Source organism: Podarcis bocagei (assembly GCF_964188305.1).
Source record: "Podarcis bocagei genome assembly, chromosome: 11".
Lineage (NCBI taxonomy): Eukaryota > Metazoa > Chordata > Lepidosauria > Squamata > Lacertidae > Podarcis > Podarcis bocagei.
The window spans coordinates 32660243-32683473 of record NC_138136.1 but is presented as its reverse complement, the minus strand read 5'-3'; the positions used below and the strand labels follow the sequence as shown (position 1 = coordinate 32683473).

Sequence of the window (23231 nt, the reverse complement as noted above, 5' to 3'; positions counted from 1 at the left end):
CGTTGTTGATGAGCAGCAGCCGCTCCATCAGCCCATCCCCACGGAGCTCCCAGGCGGCGTGCACCACACACTGCGACCCACCATCCGAGGCCAGGTTGGCGGGCAGGCCGTGCATGTGGAGCACCGGGCAGGCAGCACACAGCTCGCCCTTCAGCTGCTCCAGCATGGCTGCCGAGCGCACCAGCAGCAGCAGCACTGAGCTGGGCACCCGGTGTGGGGCCAGCAGGCATGCCAAGCTCTAGCTGAAGCCCAGCAATGCACCCGTCATGATGCCCATGGCACGGCCCAGACCCGCCGCCCATCCGCCAGCCACTCCATGCAGGTGGCAAGGCTTTGGATTGGCTTCAGGAAGCTCCTGCAGCCACTCTGAAACTGTGCCAGCATCACCGCCTGCCCAGAAGCCGAACCAGCATCGCGGAAGTCAGTCCCTGTGCAGCAAGGCGTCAATAGTGCACTGACCAAGCGGGCGGTAGGGTCCGCGGGCTGGATTTACGAGCTTGGGGGGCCGCATCTGGCCCCCGGGCCATAGTTTGCTGACCCCTGCATTAAGAGAATACTGCCAGCATGGCACATAACTTGGCCCAAAGCATGTGAGTAAAAATTGAAAACTTTGGCCAGTGGTGGCGTTGGAGCAATAAAGGAAGCAATGCCAATCCTGCTCCTTCAGGAGATGTATAGCAAGCCGTTTACTAATAGCTAATCAAAACTCTTTATTATCAAGAGATATTTTTTGGCAGTTGTCACATGACTTCATATACTATATAAATGAATCCAACAAGAATTTAATCTTTGCTTGACCAAGCACAGTGACATCTGCTTGGTGGAAAAAAATTATAATGAGATGCACAGAAAACCATTCTGAGCTCATGAGAAGCAAAAAAAGAAATAAGTAACTCTCAGAAGTGGGACAAAATTGGCAGAACAGAATGTATACAGTGGCTGTGTAGCCCAAAGATATGGGCTCTCCTCTGAAGGAGATACAACAGCTGTGGGTGCTAGTATAAGACTGAGATGAATGCTGCTTCAAGGGAAAAACCCGTGGCATATTTAAAGAGGCTGGGTGATTCAACTGCCAAGATATACATATGCCAGTTGTGGAAGTGTGCCACCTACCATATTATGGAAACAATAGCATTTTGCTACATTTTGTTCTACTCTGTACAAATCACATGTAGTTAGATTTGGTCCAGAGTAGCACAACTCATACCACTTGTGCAAAAGGACTTTCCTGCAACCTAACTCCCGTTTTAAAACCCTAGCCTCTTCAAAGTATCAAAAGACCCTCAGAAAAGGAATGTGGTACAGATGTCTGCATTGGGGATGAATGAATAGGGAAGCTCCATTGCATGAAGAAGACAGTCACAGACCTCTGGATCTGACCCATAGTTTGGATGAGGGACGTGCATGATGTTGGAGATTCATTCCCTGTGTCTGCAGTCATGGGATTGTTGTCTATCACATAACGGTGTATGTTTTCATTCCACACTGTGGAAAGTGACGGAGACAGGATGTTTGTGTTACTCTATTCCGTGAAATGGGATTATTGTCCTTTGTTCTCTCTCTTTGCTGTTTGATGAGAAAGAGGAAGGAGCTAAGTCAGAATGCTCTAGTGTTTTATATGTAAATAAAGTAGATTAGCCAAATGCTGAGTTGCTGAGGTCTGTTATGGAAGGTGCAAATACTCTGCAGATCCATAAGTGTGCTGATGTTTCTTGGCATCAGTGGCTTTGATGTTCGGGCAGAAGAAAGCTTTTGAAGCTCCTGAACGATCGACCAGGAAGGAGAGAACATGCCAGCCGAGCATGTGTCTCTGCCAGGGTCCTACATGAGAGTAGGACACTCCTAACACACCCAACCCTAACTCTGAGGTCAGCAATGCTGTGTCCAATGAAATCATCTACCAGCTGATCAAAAAAAGATATAATTCTACATTACCCTGACAATGTGCCTGTTAAAATACACAGATGCCTATACTTTCAACAGCCTGACTGTATGAATTATATTTTTGTTTATCTTTAGACAATATAAACTGTTTTTCATATTATAATTTTTTGACACAGAGTGACATACGAAAGTGAGAAAATAATTTGCCAGCTCTCATGATGAAATGCACATGCAACACATACTATTCAGGAGAAACAAAACTCAAGTTTCCTCCTACATATTGGGTATACACATTTCCTTACATGCAAGCAGTCATGTAACATGACTGGTTCAAAGACAAGGTATAAACCAAACTATCTAGATTTCATCTGTTGTTATATCTGCACAAGCCCAACTTTCTAACTGTTCAAGGTGGCTAGATGTATCATTTGTTTGCAATGGCACATGCTTGGGACCAATAATTCTGTGGCACTTACTTCCAAGCACATAAACATAAATTTTGGATGTTGATCTCTGAATACAAAATAAATTATTTTCTAAAGTAACTAAATTACAACATAATATTCAAAACAAATTTTTACTCTAGAATCAGGCAATTCGCCTTCTATAATCCATTCATGAATGTTCTCTCATTAAAAAAGAAAAGAAAACTCCAAGTCCTTGGATGTGGAAAATGAAATGTATGGAGTCTCTGTTTTATTAATTTGCAGCATTCTCTTGTGAAAACACAACACTTATTGAGACACATTATTTGTTATCCACCACCTCCCCCAATGTTCTTTAACATCTCAACCCTCAAGAGATGCAAAGCATTTCCAGATGATTAAAAAGCAAGATTTCATTTCTTAGCAATATAGCTAAACAGCTTTAATCTAGTACCAGTGGGGTAATAACTGGACCACACATAATATGGTGGGTGAGTTTCTTCAGCTAGAAGGTGGGAACGCAGGGTGGGAAGAAAGATGGCTTTACTTCTGTGTTTCAGAGGGGGAGAGGCAGAGGGAGAGAGGAATTATTGCAGGATGCATGTTCAAGCACTACCTTAACATAAAAGGGACTGCACAGCAATAATTAAATGTAAACTTGGTCCTTAACAGACACAAATTATTTCCAGATGCTAAGTAAAGATATTTTGTTATCAGTATTATAAATGCAATGATGCAGTACCAGTGCAGTGGTACCTTGGGTTACATACGCTTCAGGTTACATACGCTTCAGGTTACAGACTCCGCTAACCCAGAAATAGTACCTCAGGTTAAGAACTTTGCTTCAGGATGAGAACAGAAATTGTGCTCTGGTGGCGCGGCAGCAGCAGGAGGCCCCATTAGCTAAAGTGTTGCTTCAGGTTAAGAACAGTTTCAGGTTAAGAACAGACCTCCGGAACGAATTAAGTACTTAACCCAAGGTACCACTGTAGTTCAATATTCTGGCTCTACATCAGAGATGGGAAGCCTGTGGTCCTCCATTTATGATGGTGCTCCAGCTCCAGCCAGTAGGTCTATCAGAGGATCACAAATTCTCCAACCCTGTTCTTTATAATAGATGGGGGGAGATGACTATGCTGCATTTTGCACTAAGGGTGTAAGTGTACTGTAAATGGCACTGGGTGCATGCTTCGACATTAGCTTAAGAGGATGGTGCACAGCTAGAAATAAATAAATATCCTGAAATGTGGGGCACTGTAAGGGGCTACAGTAGCCTTGCTGCTTCTTGAACCATTTATTCTTCTGTCCCCAAAGTAGAACTAGTTGTATGCTCCAGTCCTGCAGTAAATTAGCATTGGCTAGTTATATACTTCAGTGCTCCAGCACTATAGCACTCTGTGGGGCGCAGTCAGCAATCATGTGCATTTAAATATATATGCAAAATTAAAATTTACAAAATGGCATGGCTGCCAGGGAGGAAGCTGTTTCACTCATTATCAGCGGAGATGGCACAATGGGCCACTATGCAGGAGAGGCACATTGAATTTACACAGCCACATTTTAAGCAACATTGTAAGTGGTGAATATTTTCATGGAAGAAAGAATTACATTTTCCTAGCAACAAAGTATTGTTGTTAAACTACTGAGGAAACGTGATCCAGCTTCTACAATGGAAGCACACACTTGAAGAAAGATGGATCCCAGGAAGCAAAAGGACATTGGTTTTGTGAATCAATCATCATGTGGAAAGGTCACATCAAGAAAGAACAACACACAAAACCTTAGCTATTTTCTTGCAAAGTGCTTCTGTGGGACCCATCACTCCTTTGTTTCAAAAGTATCTTATATTTAGCAAGGGCTTAAGAAAAATGCATATTGACAAAGAATCTGCAAATAGGCAAATGAAGAGAAATCTGTGCTTTAATAGTAAAAAGTAAATATAGCAAATAGGTGATCTCACATGAAATGAGCCTGCAACAGAGATTTCAAATGCAGAATTAACAGACAGGTGCTGGCAACATGCAAAGATGGGAAGGGGATTTCATTCATGAAATATGGGAACCTTCTCTGAAATCTGCTTTGCTGTTCAATAAACTGACAAGCGTGCCTGATTTTTATACACTTGAAACAGTCCAGTGATCCCATTATGACAGCATGCTCCTCCCACATGCTGATTCACTGTTTCTAGATATTTGGCAAAATACAGTTTAAGATGTCTATTCCCAGGATATCATGGCACTTTGTTTCTGCCCTGTTTAGATATTACTTAATTCATTGTCTAAATTTGGGGGCGGAGAGAGAGTACTGTAGAATCCATGGCAATTTCAGTTAGATAGCACAGTGATACAAGCTCACAAGGCAAAACTGTGCCTTTGACATCAACTCATAACCAGAAAAAGACACTGTTCTTGCCACAGGAGCTTATCTGAGCCCAGATGAACTGAAGTGGCACATTCTATACCTTACAGGCCATATATGTACTGAGTTTGTGTTGGTTGTCTTCTGCCCATTATCACACTACTTTGGGGGCCATCCTGAGTTCAGAAAAGACTGCACTATCCACTTGGTTCAATATAAAATGTTCATTTGCCATTTAGAAGGCCTGCATAACAGGGGGCTTCTCTGAGGTATGTATAGTGTTAAAGCAATCAGCCAATCAGCACTGAGCAGTCATTAAAAGGCAGGTATTCTTGTAGACTACATTGCAGAGAAGCATGTGAGAAAATTAAGCACATGCTTAATATTTCCAATTGAATAAATTTGACTTAAAACATGATTCATTTTAACTGGGATTTCTCCTTAGTTTATTACAAACATCAATAAAGTTATTACATACATCTCCTGCAGCGGAATATAAAATTCCAATATCCCATCTGATTCTTCCTTCCTTGTCCCTGCTAAGAAAGTTCTCTTTGACAAATCATTACAAAACCCTTATTTACCAAAGCCTAGTTTCAAGATGAACTATAACATGAAGTTCCATGGCTATTTTCCTCAATGTTTCTTCAATGTTCTTTGATTTAAAGACAGTATTGTAAGGTTGTTGTTCAATGCCTTTATAAACAACTTGGATGGAGGAATTAAGGGTAGGGCCTGAAGCAACAGTTTCAAGCTGAAGGAAAGGAGATTAAGACTAAACATCAGCAAGAAATTTCTGACAGTAAGAGTTGTTCAACAGTGGAATGGACCTCAGAAGGTGGTGGACTCTCCTTCATGGGAGGTTTTTAAGCAAAGGTTGGATGACCATCTGTCATAGATGCTTTAGTTGAGATTTCTGCATAGCAGGGGGTGAACTAGTACCTTTCAAATCTATAATTCTATGACTCTATGACTGTAGTTAAATTCATACAATAGGTAAGTCATAGATTACAGTGGTACCTCAGGTTAAGAACTTAATTCGTTCTGGAGGTCCATTCTTAATCTGAAACTGTTCTTAACCTGAAGCACCACTTTAGCTAATGGGGCCTCCTGCTGCTACCGTGCCACCAGAGCACGATTTCTGTTCTCATCCTGAAGCAAAGTTCTTAACCTGAGGTACTATTTCTGGGTTAGCAGAGTCTGTAACCTGAAGCGTCTGCAACCCGAGGTACCACTGTAATACATTTAGGCTAGCTCTTCTTACTCATCCACTTTCCCCATCTGTCAATGCAAGTATTCTGCTGTGGTCACAGATTTCTTTTGTAATAGTCTAAGAATGTGATAATAGCCGTATGACTTGTATCTTCCTATATACTTCATAGACCATAATACCACAATTTTTATTACAGTAATTTTGACCACATAAGTACTGAAAAATCTCTGTAGACTTTTAACCCTAGAGAGGAGTTTAGCCTCTTTAGGACTATTGAAAGATGGCAGTAAACATCCATCTACATCTGCCTGTCTGATTACACACACACACATTTCTGCATGTGTGCATGTGTACATGCAAGTTTAGCTGTTTGGCCATATTTATTCAAATTTGGAAGTGAGGCCAGTTTCAAAGATGCAGCTACTTACACTCGTGTAACACAAGCATTTGAGTACAGTGCCACATGGAAAGTAGTTTGTGGGAAGCAGTTTTTCACACAGTTGTGGTAATGTCAACCACACTATAAACCACTGTGCTTATTAGTTTATTTCCCCTTACCCTAGATAGCTTTCTCCCTCTTTGATGAAAATTCTCTAGCCTCCTGTTAGCTGGAAGGCTTTTCTCCCCCTAATTCTAACAAAGTGGCAAACAAAGCCATGCCATCTACTAGTTAGACACTATCTGCTTCTTATTTTGGAAGGGGAGAATCCAAGGCAGACCCTGCCATGCAGAAGGATGAAGCAACCTGCTTCACCATAAGGGAATATAGATGAAAACAGGGATTAGGTATGAATTGTGAAGCAGCAGCATGCATGACAATTTAGTATCGAATTTAATAGGTGCAGGGAGGGTACTGTTTGGGCTCTGCTTCAGGCAAAATAATGTTTTTGGGCCAGCACTGGAAGAACTCTAGAAGCAATTAAGATACTTTTCATGAAGAATGCTGATGTTGGAACTCACTGCTATGAAAATTGAACTTAAAAAGCCAGCAGTCTCTCCTGCATATCAGCAAGAGGAAGATTCTATTAGGTACGGCTATGGTAGGCAAATGAAAACTCTTTCTAAACTAGGTAAAGGATGTATGTTCCTCAGTGTTGCTGCTAAGTGTGGATAAATTTCAGAAGTGTGGGTATTTTCTGCTACAGAGAGCTGCTTCACACATTCAGAACCTCTGTGTCTTTTAAGGAAATAACATGCAGCCTATCTGTATATAATCACACACTTGCATATAATTACACACACCTGAAAATTGCACAGGTTTTCACTGTGTGCAAATGCAGAAAAAGACACAGATGTCAAATATAACATCTGAATTTCTACAGGAGGGTTGTATTTATGGTAACACACTAGTTCTGTATCGGAGTTTGTTCACATAAGAATACATACATGCACATGTATTTCCCCTGGCTGGATGTACAGGTGTAAGGGATATAAGGACTGGCCCCTCATACTGGGTAACTAATTACAGTACAGTGGTATCTCGGGTTACAAATGCTTCAGGTTACAGACTCCGCTAACCCAGAAATAGTACCTCGGGTTAAGAACTTTGCTTCATGATGAGAACAAAAATCATGTGGTGGTGGCGCGGCGGCAGTGGGAGGCCCCATTAGTTAAAGTGGCACCTCAGGTTAAGAGCAGTTTCAGGTTAAGAATGGACCTCCAGAACAAATTAAGTTCTTAACCCAAGGTACCACTGTAACTGGGAAAAGGAGGTTGAGGACTACTGAGAGAGGGAGTGGTGGGTCACATGACGTGCTGAGGACTGGACATAGGGATTGCATAGGGATCCACTTAACATTGCTATGGGACAGCAGTATATTGGGTTAAACTTATTTCACCAGTTGTTTCTGTTATAATATCTCATAGAGCAAAATATTGATTAATCTATAGTCAGCTAATACACCCTGCAGATGTCAGAGTTGGGGATAAAAATGCTGCCATTTCATGATATAAGACAACCTCACAATTCATCTAAAGTGAAGACAAAAACCAATGACCTGGCTCTCATACTAATAAACTCTTTGTCATCAAATAGAGCTCTTGCTGAACAAGAACGTTTTAGGGAAACTGATGACATACTCCCATTTCTGCATTCCTTTATATTAGCTTAAATATACAGAAGGCGTATATACATAAAGAGATATATAACCTGGCAGCATTTGAATTGACACCACATTTGAGCTGAATTTATTACAGAAAAAGTAAATGTGTGGCACACACACACACACACAGAGAGAGAGAGAGAGAGAGAGAGAGAGCGCACATTCTCTTTGGTGTGATGAAATCTTCTCACCTTACTATATCAAACACCAAAGGTGCAATAAGACTTCACAGGATCATTTACTGGGGCGCCTTGACACATTAGTACTTGCTACTTTTAAAATAACATTTTTAACAGTGTTCTAGTTTCATGTTCTTAAAACCTTATATTGTCAACTACTTTAAAAATAATTATCTTCATATGTATCTGAGAGTCTGACTCATCTTTTGTCTTATCGCTATCTGTTGTTGGTCACTTGATACTGCCTCTTGGTCCATAATGAGGAGCTGTTTTTGGTGCAGCTCTCTTCTCTTAGGCAGGGCTAGGGAACCTTCAGCCTTCCAGATGTTGCTGCACTAGAACTCTCACCATCCCTGAATATTAACTGGGGCTAATGGAATTGAAGTCTAACAAAATCTGGAGGGCACATGTCCCCCACCCCTTCTTTCGAGCAATAGTCCTCAACTGTTCTAACTTCAGGAAACCTTTCCACATTGACTCACCTTGCAAGAAATAACTGCATGTATGTTGCGGAATCACTATGCCTTTTATAGAATTCTGTGGCAGGTTTTAGGACGCACACCCAAGATTTTTAGCCAGGGCTATTGACTAGCATGGTCTACACAGCTAAAGCTGCAATCCTAACCCCATTTACCTGGGAATAAGCGCAAATGAATTCAATAGGATTCATTTCTAAGTAGACATGGTTAGTATTTCACTGTAAGCGTGCCCTGGTGAGCACACATCACTCTCTAGCGGAGGACACACATTGCAAGTGAAGAATAATCATCATGTTTTTGTTTCGTTCTGCTTTTTTGAGGGAAGCTTATTTGCCACTACTAATTTTCTCATTGGGGAGTCCGTGATAAGCTCCTAGGGAACACAAGTGCCTTACAGGTTCTACAACATCTAAATGTTGATATTTTATAGAATCCTTCAATAGATTTTTTTTCAATCCTTCAATAGATTTTTAACATATATTTGCATACATGGGATGGTATTCAACTATACCATAGTTGTATGAAGGCTATATATTCTGCAGATGGCAGGTCACTTGGCTGAATTATCTGTCATACAATACAATACAATACAATACAATACAATACAATACAATACAATACAATACAATACTGTATGTATGTATGCATGTATGTATGTTAAAACTGGTTGTAGGATCTGGCAGCTAGGGGTTTTTTTTGGGGGGGGAGTATGAAGAGTATGGTCTACAGTATGCAATGGCACAGACAGGAAACAGGTTTCCCTCATTTACATTTCGTAAGAATTAAGCAATCGTTTACTGAAATATATGCATACACACACACACACACACACACAAATAAATAAATGAGAAACTGGATTCCCTATCTCTCATTATTATCCTAGCACAAATCATGTTGACAGCAGAAGCAGAAAGAAGAATTGGAAGGGAATTAACCCAAAATTTATCATGCATACCACATAAAATGCCACAACTAGGATTTGTAACTGGGCACAATAATTATTACTGGCACAAGAACCTGTTACAACCTGACAATCCTATGGAGGTAAGCCCAGGAGAGGAAGGTAAGTATGGCAGGAGACCAAAAAGATAATAAACTAGATTGAAACCAAAGCTTTTTAATTATTTCCTCTCCTTCATATGCCCTCTTTCAATGGTGCGCTGCAGCTAGAAAAAGGAAGGAATATACCATCTATGGTGACTGGGGTTGATAATTGCCCGCCAATGGTTTTCAGATGAAATTCAGAACACTACTGTGCATAAGTACCTAAATGAGACCACAGATATGGTTTTGCAGACCATATGGGATCAGGACTTGGGATCCAGTAGTTCAGAGGGAACCCAAGAGACAAGAGACAGGAAATATTTACCCATTAACCATTTCCACAGAGAATTTTGACACAACATAACAGTAGTGTGCAAAATTATACTGTGTATTTTAATCCAGAGATTAGCCAATGTGGTGCCCTTCAGATGCTGTTGGACTACAACTCCCATCAGCCCCAAGTCAGCATGGTCAATGGTCAGGCATGATGAAAGTGGCAGTCCAGCACACTCTAGATCCTGTCCTCTTGTATGACTACCAGTAATGTGTGTTTAGTGTGGCACCTATCTTTGAAATTTCAAGGTGAGGTACCTGAGATCTCTTTAACTAGTAATGATAGGGACTGAACTGGGGGCATTTGTAGGCAAAACATGTGATTGAACATTGAGTTATGAGACCTGCAGAACTTGCCCAGCTAAACTGGGACACCAGAGGTGTAAATACAATACAATACAAGGTAAAATGTCCACTTTCACAAAGGTATTATTATTATTATTATTATTATTATTATTATTATTATTAATCTGTGTACATTCATTTTATGCACTTGCTCATTTGATATCAAGATGGACACAGGTTGTTCATTGAATTGCAGTTTTATTTTACTAAGCATAATTATTTTCCACAATGCTGTTTAAGACATATTGCTTTACTGTACAAGTACTCAAGTTATTACTTGAACAAAGAAAGGAAAGGGACTTTAAATTAGTTAATTAATTATTAGAAAATGTCTGCCTTTCTAGTACAACCAAATGAGTCACTAATTCTTTTTTGTTTTAATTTTCTCCCTTAACACTCATCTCACTAGGGCTATTAAACTCTTTGCTTGATCACTGAATTCCATATCAGTAAATCTCATATTCTCAGCGGGGGCTTTCTTGCTGAGATCAGTTATGCAAAACCAAAGAGCTTTTAAAAATGTGGTTTGTAATCTTCCTGTCTTAAACATAAGAAAAGCAGTTGTCTTTAGCAGCCTCAAATGTAGGAATAAGGGCAAGGTTGCTCTAGAAGAGTAAAACTCTGGAATATTTTTTTCAACAGGGTCAGGAGATTGCGTAGGGATCCACTTTTTATTTATTTAGGGGGGGGGAATCACAAAATGTTTGGGCTTTTTAAAGTTACAGTGATGAGAAAAATGCCCTTTGCCAGCATTTCCATGGGGGAAACAACATCTCTCTTTTATGTCTCTTTAATTTTTCATGACAATTGCTTTGCCAATCAATAGTTAAAATACCTATTAAAATGGAACAGGAAATAAGCTATGACAAAAAAATAAGAGGAAAAATGCTAGCAAGGGTGAGGTTCTATTCCCTCAGCCCAGACTTTAACCAGTTATTTCTAATTACAATGCAAGGACTGAACATCATAGTTTTAGTACTTTTATTGGACCCAAAATGAAAAACAGAGGAAGACAGAACCTCTGGTTTTACTGTTATTATAGGTCCACTTCCTGTCGTGCTCAAATTATAGGAGAAAAGGTAGACATCCACAATCAGCACTGTGTAATTTCCACAATTAGTCTCTTGACTTATAAAATGTATTGCTATAACTGAGGAAATTATGAAACCAGTAAACAAAAACTTCAGACATTCCTATATGAAGTTAGAGGGAGCCTCACAAAAGATCTATATAGTCATTTTTTTAGGATGAAGTGTCGCACCCTATGCTACATTGCATAGTGTAGAATATTTGTGTGCTCTAATGTATTTCTGGGTCTATTGGGAGAGGCACTAACAATCCTACTCAATCTAGACTAGCTTCATATGTAATGATAGGGGTTTTTTGGAAAATTTGTCAGTAACACTGAAATCCTTTGCACACTTATGCACATTTATGCACATCTACTTGGGAGTAAACCAGATTGAAGACCATGGGACAATGAGTAAACACACATAGGACTGTGCTGCCAGTCATTTAAATTTAAAGAATACATTTCTGACAAAAAAAAGTTAAACCTTATTGCCAACCTTTAAAAGTAAGCTAACATTTTTAATAGAATTTGTATTTGAGACAGAGTTATAATCTTGAAATTACAAGAGCCGGGTTAAAGTCAGTGAGTCATTAAAGGTCTATAGAATAATGAACCAAGAGGGAATAAGTAATAGCTTAACTGTCATGGCACATAATAGTTCAGAACAAAAGTCACAGCAAGACATATTTTGCCTGGGCTTCCCATTCTACCTGTGCTCCATTAGGCACTACAATGCTAATTACTTTCAAAACTATTTTGAAAGCTTTTGCTTCATTTGTGGGGGTGGAGACTGCTATAATGTGAGTTGTTCAAAGGCAATAATACATAAAGAGCACTTCTATTTCCTGCATAAAACTAATGTAAGTAGGCGGGGAAAAGCACTGCCATTAACGGCGGAAAGACATGAGTTCAAAATAAACAGGAAAGAACGCCAACCTTGACTGCAGCCTTGACAACATCCATACTTCTGAAGATGTTAAAGCCATCATTTACATTTCTCTGGACTTCTTAGGTAACCAATGACAGTTGATCAATTATTTTACATGCACGTTTGGAATCAGCTGTGATTTAACGTAATTGTTTCCTTGCTTGGAGACATTATTGCCTCTTTTTCTTCACCTCCTTCCCATCTCTAGCCCATTTGCTCTTAATACTGTAAAATCTTTAAAGATGCTTCTTGTTTATGCCCTTTGAGATTTACCATAGGGACAGCAATGAATGGCTGATACAAAACCCTGTGTAAGACATTGAATGAACACACACACGTTTTCTTTCTTTTCATTTTTACAGACACATACTTTTACAATTTATATTCATTCCTATTCATAAAGGTCTAGATGGGGACCAAGAGTTCATCCATAAGCATGGGAATATATATAATGGTATCGCTCTGTAAGGACAAGTATTTGTTGTATTTTAAAAGTCTGTTAAGTCACCATAAACGATGTACAACTTTTTTTCGTATTTTGTTTTAAGTTGGTAGAGAAAGTATGATATACCTCAGCATTATTGTCTAACTTTTACTTTGCATATTTTTCAGCATTAGAAATTTCCTGTGGATTAGGAAAGCACCCTTTGCAAGATGAGAATTTGCTATTTTTGCACCAAGGTGATAAAGCAAAAAACTCTGCATAAACTTGATGCAGAATGCTTTCTTTCTCATTTTAGCAACTGAGAAGCCTGAAGTGGGACGTCTTCTTTTGAAATTTCCTTGCAATTTGCACCAAAGTGATAAAAGCAAAAAAACAACAACTCTGGATAAACTATAACCCAGAAGGTGACAATGATTGCTGGTTCACATTTGTTCGCTCCCTGCCCTGCCCACAACACATGGATGCTTGGGGAAAGCACAGGGGTGTTGGCAGGTAAGTGGCATGTTGTGCACATGTGGGGTTTGTGTAAAGTGGTGCATTCATATGGAACATGAATATGTGGATGCCATGATTTGTGCAATCATAGTGATCCTTTATTCAACTGCTGGTACTATGTGTATTGCAGCAGACGGACAGCCCACATGCAAAATCAATACTGTATTTCTTATGGTTTATACAGATGCCACCGGTTTTCTGTTTCCTAGCTCAACAAGAATAAATGGGTACTCCACAAAGCATGGGAGGAATAACTTTCAGATATGCTTCCTTCTTCTTCTGTTCTGAGTTACACAGTACAGAGCTCAAACAAAGAGCAAATATGTGCAACAATGTTGTGAGTATGGACCCTGAGTCCTGCAACACTTTTATACTGAGTCTCAAGGTTCTGGCTTGTCAAGATTCCAAACAGGATTTGCCCACTTTCTTGGACTGCTCTTTGTAACTGGCCATGTTGACAATGCGTCATAATAACGTGGGTGCTTTCCTTAGCATGCATCTTTTCTCCCTCCTTGGTAGTATTTCCGTATTATCATAGACTAAAAGGTCAAATTGAATATGACATGTTGAATATGATAAATATGGCCTGCCAACGGGTCACAGAGGGAAACCAAGTTGAGTACAGATCTCTTTATTAATTACTTCCCTACTTCCATTCATTCATTCTCTTGAAAATGTGAATTCTCATTTTGCCCAAACTCTAATAAAAACCATAATTTTATAATCAAATTTTATTCTTTACATTTTGAAAATTGGTTTTGAGTCTACATTCAGTCTGATTTTTAGGAGAAGGTAACAATGGGATATTGGTGTTCATCACTTGGGCTTATGCTCCTTGTTCCTGAATGGAATAAATGTTCAAAATTCTGGTTGTGCTTCAGGTTCACTTTCTAACACCTCAACATTCTTATTTGGTATTATATTTATGATTTTCGTTTGCTTGGTTTATTTCTCCATTGGATAGAATTTTCTTCACCAGTTAAAATCATCTATATTTACTTGTGGTTTGTGGGATAAAGGCTTTGGGAAGTGGATAGTTTTGCTAATTTAGGAGTTATAAAATTTGGTGCCTTTTTATTGGTTGTTCTACTAAAAATTCTGGTATTCAGTCAAGTCAATAAAACATTAATAACCAGAAAATCTGGATTGGTGACCCCTTCTTTATGGGAAGGGTAATTTGAGTGTAGTGTATGTCACTCTTAACACTCACATCCTTTCTGCACTGTGACCCATAGATAAAGTATTTGCTTGATAGCAGAATATAAAACAACTAAATCTGAACACAGATAATTCATACATTCACTGACATGAGTGGGAAAAGCCACTCATGTCAGACAGCAACCTGATGGATAAAGTTGAAATGTTAAAATAGGCTAGATGAGAATGCACCTACGAAATGCAAAGACATTATGAAAAGCAGTTGTCCACTTAGCCTGAAGGAACAAAGATAACCAAGATATCAAGCTGTATAATGACATCTGGGTCAGAACATGACTCATAAAAGAGACAGCTAAAAAAAACCAGGTAATATCTGTCACCTACAAAGAATCACATCAAGTTAAATTGAGGGTGGGAAACGAGAACTCTGCTAGGTCATCTCACCTCTCCTGTCTACCAGGATAAAGGATAAAGGATTTTCTTCATAGATAGATAGATAGATACACAGATACACACAAACACACAAACTTTTTTAGTTGTGGAATTTTCCCCAAGTGCATTTGAAAACTTAAATACATGCTTATTATTTAATTCCTTTTTCTTCCTTTTTTTGGATTATTAAAGAAAGCAAGGCACTTACTCGGAAAGTCTAATACTTTAGTGGAATAGCAAGGTATGAACTGCTCTCAGAGCTTTAGACAAATCCAGCAAAGCATAACTAGAGACAAAGTACTTGGGAAAGAGATGAGAACAATATGATGTGCCAAACCAAAAACCAAGAGAGAAAACAGGGAGCACAGAATAAAAAGCATTTGTTTAATGAGATTAAATATATTTAAAGATAGCCATATAGCTGACTACAGAAATCAATGTATGTAACTTAGTCAGGTCCATTGGTTCTGATAAGTATAACTAACACCGGCTATAACCCACATATTTGTCTGTTATCATACTACATGCCTTTGGTTAGTAAAATAAAGTGACTCCGGGACTTAAGGGAATGACTTGTTGCACTCCTCTTGTATGAGCAGGTATAGAGCAAGTATAAAGTCTATGAATAATATTGGATACTAATCAGTCACTAATGTGGAGTGTCTTTCATCAGCTACAGCTGGTGCACAAACTACAGCCATTCCTGAACAAGGATAGCTTGGCCACAGTGATCCATTTGCTGATAACCTTCTGCAGCAAGTACAAAATGCAGCAGCCTGTCTTTTGAGTGAGACCACCAGCTGAAGCCACGTCAGTCTGGTTCTTAAAGAACCTCACTGGCTGACAATATGTTTCTGGACTACAGTAAAGGTTTTATTTCTTTAATTTTAATAGTGGCTTGTAACCTAAACACTTGGAGTATCTTTACCAGCTCATTCCTACTGGGAATTAAGATCAGTTGCGGGGAGGAGGGGGTCCTTAGGGTCTGGGATGTGGGGATGAATTTTTCAATTGTGGCACCCAAAATTGGTAGCACCACCCCCTTGAAATCCAGTTGAGGTTTACACTACTGGCTTTTAGTTGCCAGATTAAAAGTGAGAAGATTGAGACTGGCTTAAATGGTGGCTTCTATTGTATTTTAATGCATTGCTCCATTTTATGAATTTGTTTGGTTTTCTGTAATTCTATTGTTATCTGCCCAGAGATCTTTGGATGTGGGGCAGAATAAACAAATAAGGAGTAAGTATACTCGTTCACATAGGCCAGTACTGTCTAATTTGACTGACAGCAGCTCTCCAAGGTACCAGGGTGAGATATGTACTAGTCTTACTTAAGACTCTTTCATAGAATTGTAGAGTTGGAAGAGACCATGGGGGTAATCTAGTCTAACCCCCTGCAACAAACTAATATTTTGCCCAAAGTGGTGCTCAAACCCACCATGCTGTACTGACTGAACCATCCCTTCAATCATCTAACTAGAGATTACACAAATTGAATTCGGAATGTATGCATCTATCAGTGATCCATAGCTGTCAACTTTTCCCTTTTCTTGCAAGGAATCCTATTCGGAATAAGGGAATTTCCCTTTTAAAAAAAGAGAAACGTTGACAGCTATGCAGTGATCTATGGAACAAGCAAAACATGCACATATAAACAGGGGGGGGGAGTGCAAATAAATGAAGCTCTGTATGTGCATACAATTTCCATTTTCACAAAGGTTTTAAATGAATTAATAACATGCATTTTCACCTTATAAACTTGTTTATTCAATTCAAAAAACAGCCATATGCAAATTTTATTGTATTGTGTATAATCATTTTTATATTACTGTTAAAGATCAACTGCTTTACTGTACAAGTACCCAACAAAGAACAACTCCTTAATTTTAATTAATTAAAAAACAAGGGTGGAGGAAATTTCTTTTTTAAAAGAAGAATAATACATATCTGGGGTACATTCATGAGACATTTAGAACATTTAGCACACAGGACTAATCACACATAATGTTCTACATATGGGGAGAGAATGCATGAAGCCATACATACATGCTGGGGGACAATGTAGACCACCACACATTTACTCAACGTTCTTTCCTTTGATAGATGTGATGCTGTCAACCCTGCTTCTATGAAAGGAGAGTTAGTACTCTCCTCACATACTAGATGAATTGAAGCTAGCTCATGTATTTTCTCCCATAAAACTGGTGAGAAGAGTACAGTCTCTATAAATCTATACTCAACTTTATTTGTATTGCATCTACAAGATGTGCTTAGAAGACTTTAAACGGAGATTATACACTTCCATATGGGATGGAATTATCAACAACTATTAACCATGATCATTAATAGGAACCTCCTTGTTCAGAGGCTTGATGACATTAAATACCAGTTGCCAGAGCAAAGACAATGGGGAAGGGCTATTGCTTTCATGCCCTTGTTGAAGGCATCTTGGAAGTTCATGGCTATCCACTATGGGAAATAGGAAGCTAACTGGACTAACTGGTAGACCTTTGGTCTGAGCCAACAGAGCACCCCTTATTTTCTGAACTGCATGCACTATGGCAATATTATAAATGTGGATGTGGGCAAACATTTTGAGCATATCACTTTTCTTAGTAAACCTTTTCTTAGTTTTCGCTGCCCAAGTGCAAGCACATCAAAAGTTTAGTAGCCAGTATTTAGGTGTAGGTTGGATCCCTATGGCTCTTTTCTCAGAAGGTAGGGGAAAGATGCCACTGAGATCAAGGCCAATCCCCTTACTTTTATTTAACGCCTCCAACCTACCAATATTTGCATAGCGCTATTGCAGTGAGAAGAACAGGAGTAGCTGTATTCATACTCTCATACACATATGATTAACTATTAAACCATTCCTATTTTTAAATAACCATTAAATACCAGTTGCCAGAGACTAGCAGTGGGGAAGGGATATTGCTTCCATGCCCTTATTGACTCTTAAAATTTTTGTTTTCTCCTATTCCTGAACAAGTATATACAAACTGAAAAATAAACCAATCTGCTCTTCAACCTTCACAGCTGGCAATTTCTCATAGAATTTCTTGTGAGCTGAACAATCATGAAATATTATTCCTCATATTTTATAGCACATCTTCACCATTCCACTCTTACAAACTGTAGCGGGCTTTATAGATTTCAAACACCTGAAGTGTGGTGTAGTGGGAAAGATATGCAACTTATATATGTTTCTTCTCAGAGTCACTGAAAACCAAAAGTTATGCTTGGTTTGGTTGGTCATGTTGAATAACCATCCAAACTCAATCAATAAATAAAATGATCTGGCAGACATTGTTGACAATAACTAATTTATATAGCACCAAGAGTTACTGAGCATCAAGCCTTCCAATTACTTCACTGGCACAAGCCTTGTTTATTCGTCTTACGTAGTTTTTGAAGATTAAAACACTGTTTAGAATGTTATTGCAAAGAAACACCATAGCTATTTTACTTTTCCATTGATTTTGGTTTAAAATTTGATTAAATTTCATCCAGTTATATCATTTGGAACTTGGAAATAAGGAGTTAGAATCACAGAACCCTGAGATTAAGAGTCTCATGCTCTACCAACTGAGCTATGAAGGCAGAATTACTGGAAATAATTGGCATCACTAACTAGCTGGTTGTTGGCATCACTTTTGCCTGTACTCTGGAACAATAGTAAATAATGCACTTAAAATCATACTGTACCACAAGGCTGAGTTTCTGATTTTTCACCAGTATGTGTGTGTATAATACAGATTCTCCTACAGATTTTGCTTTGTAATTTTATTACTTCTCACTCCATAGCTCATTTTGCTTGACAGTTCAAACTCCAGTTATAAAAACAGAATGCAAAGGTATCACATGCTCACTGCATCAGTGTATGGAAAGTATCGAAGAAAAAGGGCAACAGCATCACCCCCCCCATTAGACTGCTATATTAGTTCAATTTTCAAAGAAAAGATCAATCAAGGAAAGCTCAATGCAAATGTAAACGAAATATTAGACAAATGTATCCTGCTACATCAAAGAAGACTTAGACACCATGATTATCACTAACGGTAATTAATGGTAAAAGGGCCTGTTATAAGAAAATAGTGTTATTTGAAAGTTCATAAGTTCAAAGTTTAGAGTTAGTTGAGTTCACACATCATTGTTCCTGTAACTGGAATGATTAAACTAAGACATTTTTGGTTACAGGAGGAGTATCAGGGTGATATAAGGGAGTGGGGGAGTGATGGTTCTTGCTATGTAAGGCTGCCAGTTCTTTATCCATGGGGAATTATGGACAATCTGGGATTGATCACCACCAAAGGTGGGTCTGTGGGCACATTTGCAAACCAGCCACATGCACACCACAACCTATCTTATTGCATACAACAGAATGCTTATTTCAGCAGAGGAAGGGGAAAGGAAAAGGAACCTGTAGGAACTGAAGAAGACCTCTGAGAGCACATATGCACTCACAAGCATCATACTGGCAACTCCTGGATTGAGCACATGCCTTTTATTACTATTTCCCAGTAAAAACATGGCAATTTCTTGGTAATTTAGTTATGTATACGGTACTTGCTTTTTAAAAATTTGCTTATAGTGTTTGTGCATTGTTGTTATTCTTTTATATTATTTTATGTATGCTGTTTGGAAGTTTGTTTGTTTTTTAAGTAACAGGTTTATACTTTCCCCCCTAAATAAATACATTAAAAGTACACAGCAACACTTTTAGTGTGCTGTGTTATTGTTCACTCTCGAAAATGTTTGTAAGACCGGGTAGTATTGCATTTATTAATTGTGGACACTCATAAGTATGCATGAATGCAGGGAATAACCTTTGGGGACAGGAATCATCTTGGTAATAGCCAGCTATTTCTGGAACTCCAGAAACTCCTCATTGCAATTATTTTTGAGAGAATTCTGGTGTCTCCTCTCAAGTGTCAACCTCCTTGCTATTCACAGTCTTTGAGAGATTCACATGCATCCTCAGTCCCCTTTCCCCCAAAAATGTTAATAAATGCTTAAGGCGGATCCATTTTGTGGCAAGCCCAGTTGCCTTTTTGACATGAACTCCTTGGCAGAGCAAAGTTTTATCTTCAGATTTTTTTTTAAAAAAAACCCTCTTCGCTTCCCATAACGGAGGCAAAACCTGCATAACCACAGCATGTTAAAAAATTTCCCAGAAGTTGTTGAAACTCCAGACATAAAGACAGGCTGCAGGTGTGTCAACATTCACATGCGAATGCTGGTAACCTGAGGTGAAGCTGTGGCTACCTCAGAAACTCCTATCTCCTTTCCCCACTTTTGGAGTACAGTACACACAAGTGAATGCTGTTATTTACACTGCCCGCAATTCAGGGTGTGCGGTCTCCGAGTTTTCTGGCTATACGTGTGTATTACAAACCTACTATACGTGTGTATCGGTGACAACTGGGGTTGGGATTTGTAGAGCGGCAGCAGCAGCAGCAGCAGCAGCAGGGGAGGGAAATGTGGGTGAATGGCCGCAGCACGGAGCTGTCTCTCTCACGATAGGACACAGCCAGTGGGCGGTGGCTGCTGCTGCTGCGGAGGCGGCGGCGGCAGTGGCGGCTGCCTCCCCTCACGCGGGGATTTGGCGAGCGCCTTTTGCCCCTGATCTGCTGGCGGCGCGCGCGCTTTTTCTCCCGCGCTGCCAGGCGGCGACGGACTGGGGCTCTCCCCTCCGTCAAGCCCTGCGCTCGCGCCCAGCCCGTGGCGCGCGACGAGTAGGATCAAAGCGAAGGCAGGGGACGCTCCCTCAGCGAGGGAACAGAGCGCTGGAGAGAAGCTCCGCCAGAGGAACGCCTCCCTCCCCCGCCCCCTCGGGGACGACTTAGCGAGACCCGAGCGGGGATCACTTCAGCCCCGTCAGAACCGAGCGGCTCGCCTCCCGCCACCCCCGCCAGGCGCCCCTCATGTCGAAGCAGCTGCCTCTTGTTTGCTCCAACATACCTTTCTCTCACATAATATAGTATAATAAATATTAATAATAGTCTCCACATACAAGCGCTGACATAATATAGTTGTTCAATCCTCACCATCCCCACCTATGAGTGGTGAGGAGACAAGGCGAACTGCGGGAGGGGGGCTCTTTATTCTGAAAGGGAGGCTGTCAAAAAACAAACAGAGAGGAGGGAGATTGCAATATCTCTATCTCTATAAGTATATAATATAGAGATATCCCTCCTCTCAGATCAGCTGGGAAGACGCGGCGTTTCTCTTCCCTTCTCCTCCGCCCTGGTTCCCCCCACAAGAAAACTCACAGGAGCAAATCTCTGTTATGAGGAGAAAAGGCGAGCAGGGGAAATTGGTGGAGGGCGCGAGGGAGGAGAAAAATCAAGGCTGGACCAAACTTGGAAACGCCAAGCTCAGCTGCAGTTGGGCTTTCCTCTCCAGTTAGTGAGGCATTTTTTTCTCCCTCCCCTTTCCACCGCCCCACAACACAGCCTGGGGAAGAAAATAAAAAAAGCTCGTTCTTCAATGATTTCCTTATCTGAGGAAGCCTCTCAACTTTCGCAGACACCTGAAGGCATCTTTTCAAAGGCAGAGAGGGTGAAGACCTGTCTAAGTTATCTCCTGGGCGTCTGTCCTTCCCCTCTGTCTGGGCAAAGGCTCGCTATGTGGAGATCTGTGTGATCTGCGAGGTCTTTTCTCCATCTCTCCATCCACCACTCCTCCATCTGCCTACCCGTGAAAGGCACAGAATTAATATATGCATCTGTCTAATCTTTCTCTATCCGAGCCTCCCCTCGGTGCATCCGATTAGTACAGAAAGAGAGCGAGCGAGCGAGGAAGTTTCCTCCCCGCCTCCCCAGCAACCTCCATCACTGCACCTTTTCAGGAGGAGGGCGTCCTATTTAGAGACGGCAGCGAGCAGAAAGGAGCCCCGCCACTGCATTCGCAAACTGTCCGAGGCTCTCCTGCTTCTTCGCTGCGCGTCAGATGTATAATTAAAAATAAAATAAAACAAACAATGGGAGGGAGGGAGGTACGAAGGAAACGACCGCAGGGCTGCTTGTTTGGTGATGATGCCTATATTATTATTATTATTATTATTATTATTATTATTATTATTATTATTATTATTATTAGTCTTGCCAGTGCGCTTATCAGGATTACGCGGAAGCCCTGACTGCATCTGCGAAGCGCCCATTGCTAAAGAGGACATGTCTGCGGATGGATGACACATAATCTGATTAAAGAAAATAAATACATACAAGAAAAACACCCACAGCTCAGGCTTATTCGCACGTCTCCTTCTCTCCCCCCCCCCCCCGCTTGCCCCTTCCCCAAGACTGCCCGGCGCATTAATTCACTTTATTTATTTCTGGACTTTGCCCTCACTTTCCACACCGGAATGCGCCCGGGCTGCTCTGCCCCTGACGCCCCCGTCGAGCATCCTCGCGCCCCCTCGCCCGCCGCTCACCTCTGGCGGACGACGGCGCTCCCAGGCTGGCGCACAGCACGAGCCAGGCGCCCACCCAGCGGCTCATGATGGTGATCCCTGGATCTCCCGAGGGACGATCCCGAGGCGGCGGAGTCGAGGAGTTTGGCGCGGCGGTCTCTCCGCACCTGGTCGCTCGGCAGCAGATCCCCACGAGGAAGGAGGAGACGTCCCCGCGCGTGAGGGAAGAGCCTCTCTCCTCTTGTGCCGCGTCTCGCCTAATGGCCAGGATATCCTCCTCGGAGACCCCCGCGCAGCTCGCGGCCGGAACGCGGCTGCCGCGACTCGCCGCTCATCGCTCGCCGGTTCCGCGGCTGCGCTGGGCAGGTGTGTGGGAGCGAGCGAGCGAGAGACTCTTCCTTCGCCTCCTTCGTCTGCCGCGGGTCGGTGGGGGCAGCCTCTTGGCTGGCTGCTCCTGCCGCTGCTGCAGGGAAGAGAACAATGACGAGAGAGAGCGAGAGAGAGCGCTCTGCCGGCTGGAAAGTGCGCTGTGTACAAACAGAGGCGGCGTGCGCGCGGCTGGCTGAGGCGAGAACCACACTCTCCGACGCCGAAGCCGCCTGCTTCCCCCTCCTCGCCTCCCTTCACTCAAGAGGCAGCTCCGGGCGGGGGGGGGGAGGCAGAGAGGACCGCGGACACACCCTGCCCTCTGATTGGCCCGTCTTTTGTCTCAGTGAGCGGCGCGCGCTGGAGGTGGGAGCTCGAAGTAAGAGGCAAGTCGAGAGAGATGGGCAAAGAGGACTCGTCCTCCTGGACGGGGAGCGGAGCGGAGTCGCTGAAGGGATGGAGGGAGAGCGGGTTCTCAACCAAATACGGAACTAGGATCTTCTCTCTCTCACTCACACACACACACGCACACACACACACACACACACACACACCTGCCT

The 23231-nt window shown here is 41.3% G+C and overlaps 1 protein-coding gene across 1 annotated transcript in view; it reads right to left on the bottom strand.

Moving 5' to 3' along the window:
- The window catches only part of EDIL3 (EGF like repeats and discoidin domains 3), a 230735-nt gene extending 208196 nt beyond the window's left edge, over positions 1-22539 (bottom strand). Inside the window, exon 1 of the mRNA XM_081213423.1 lies at positions 22327-22539. Within this exon, the coding sequence (XP_081069549.1) occupies positions 22327-22393 (67 nt within the window). The 5' untranslated portion in view covers positions 22394-22539. The remainder of the gene's footprint in view (positions 1-22326) is intronic.
- Positions 22540-23231: the final 692 nt, after the last annotated feature.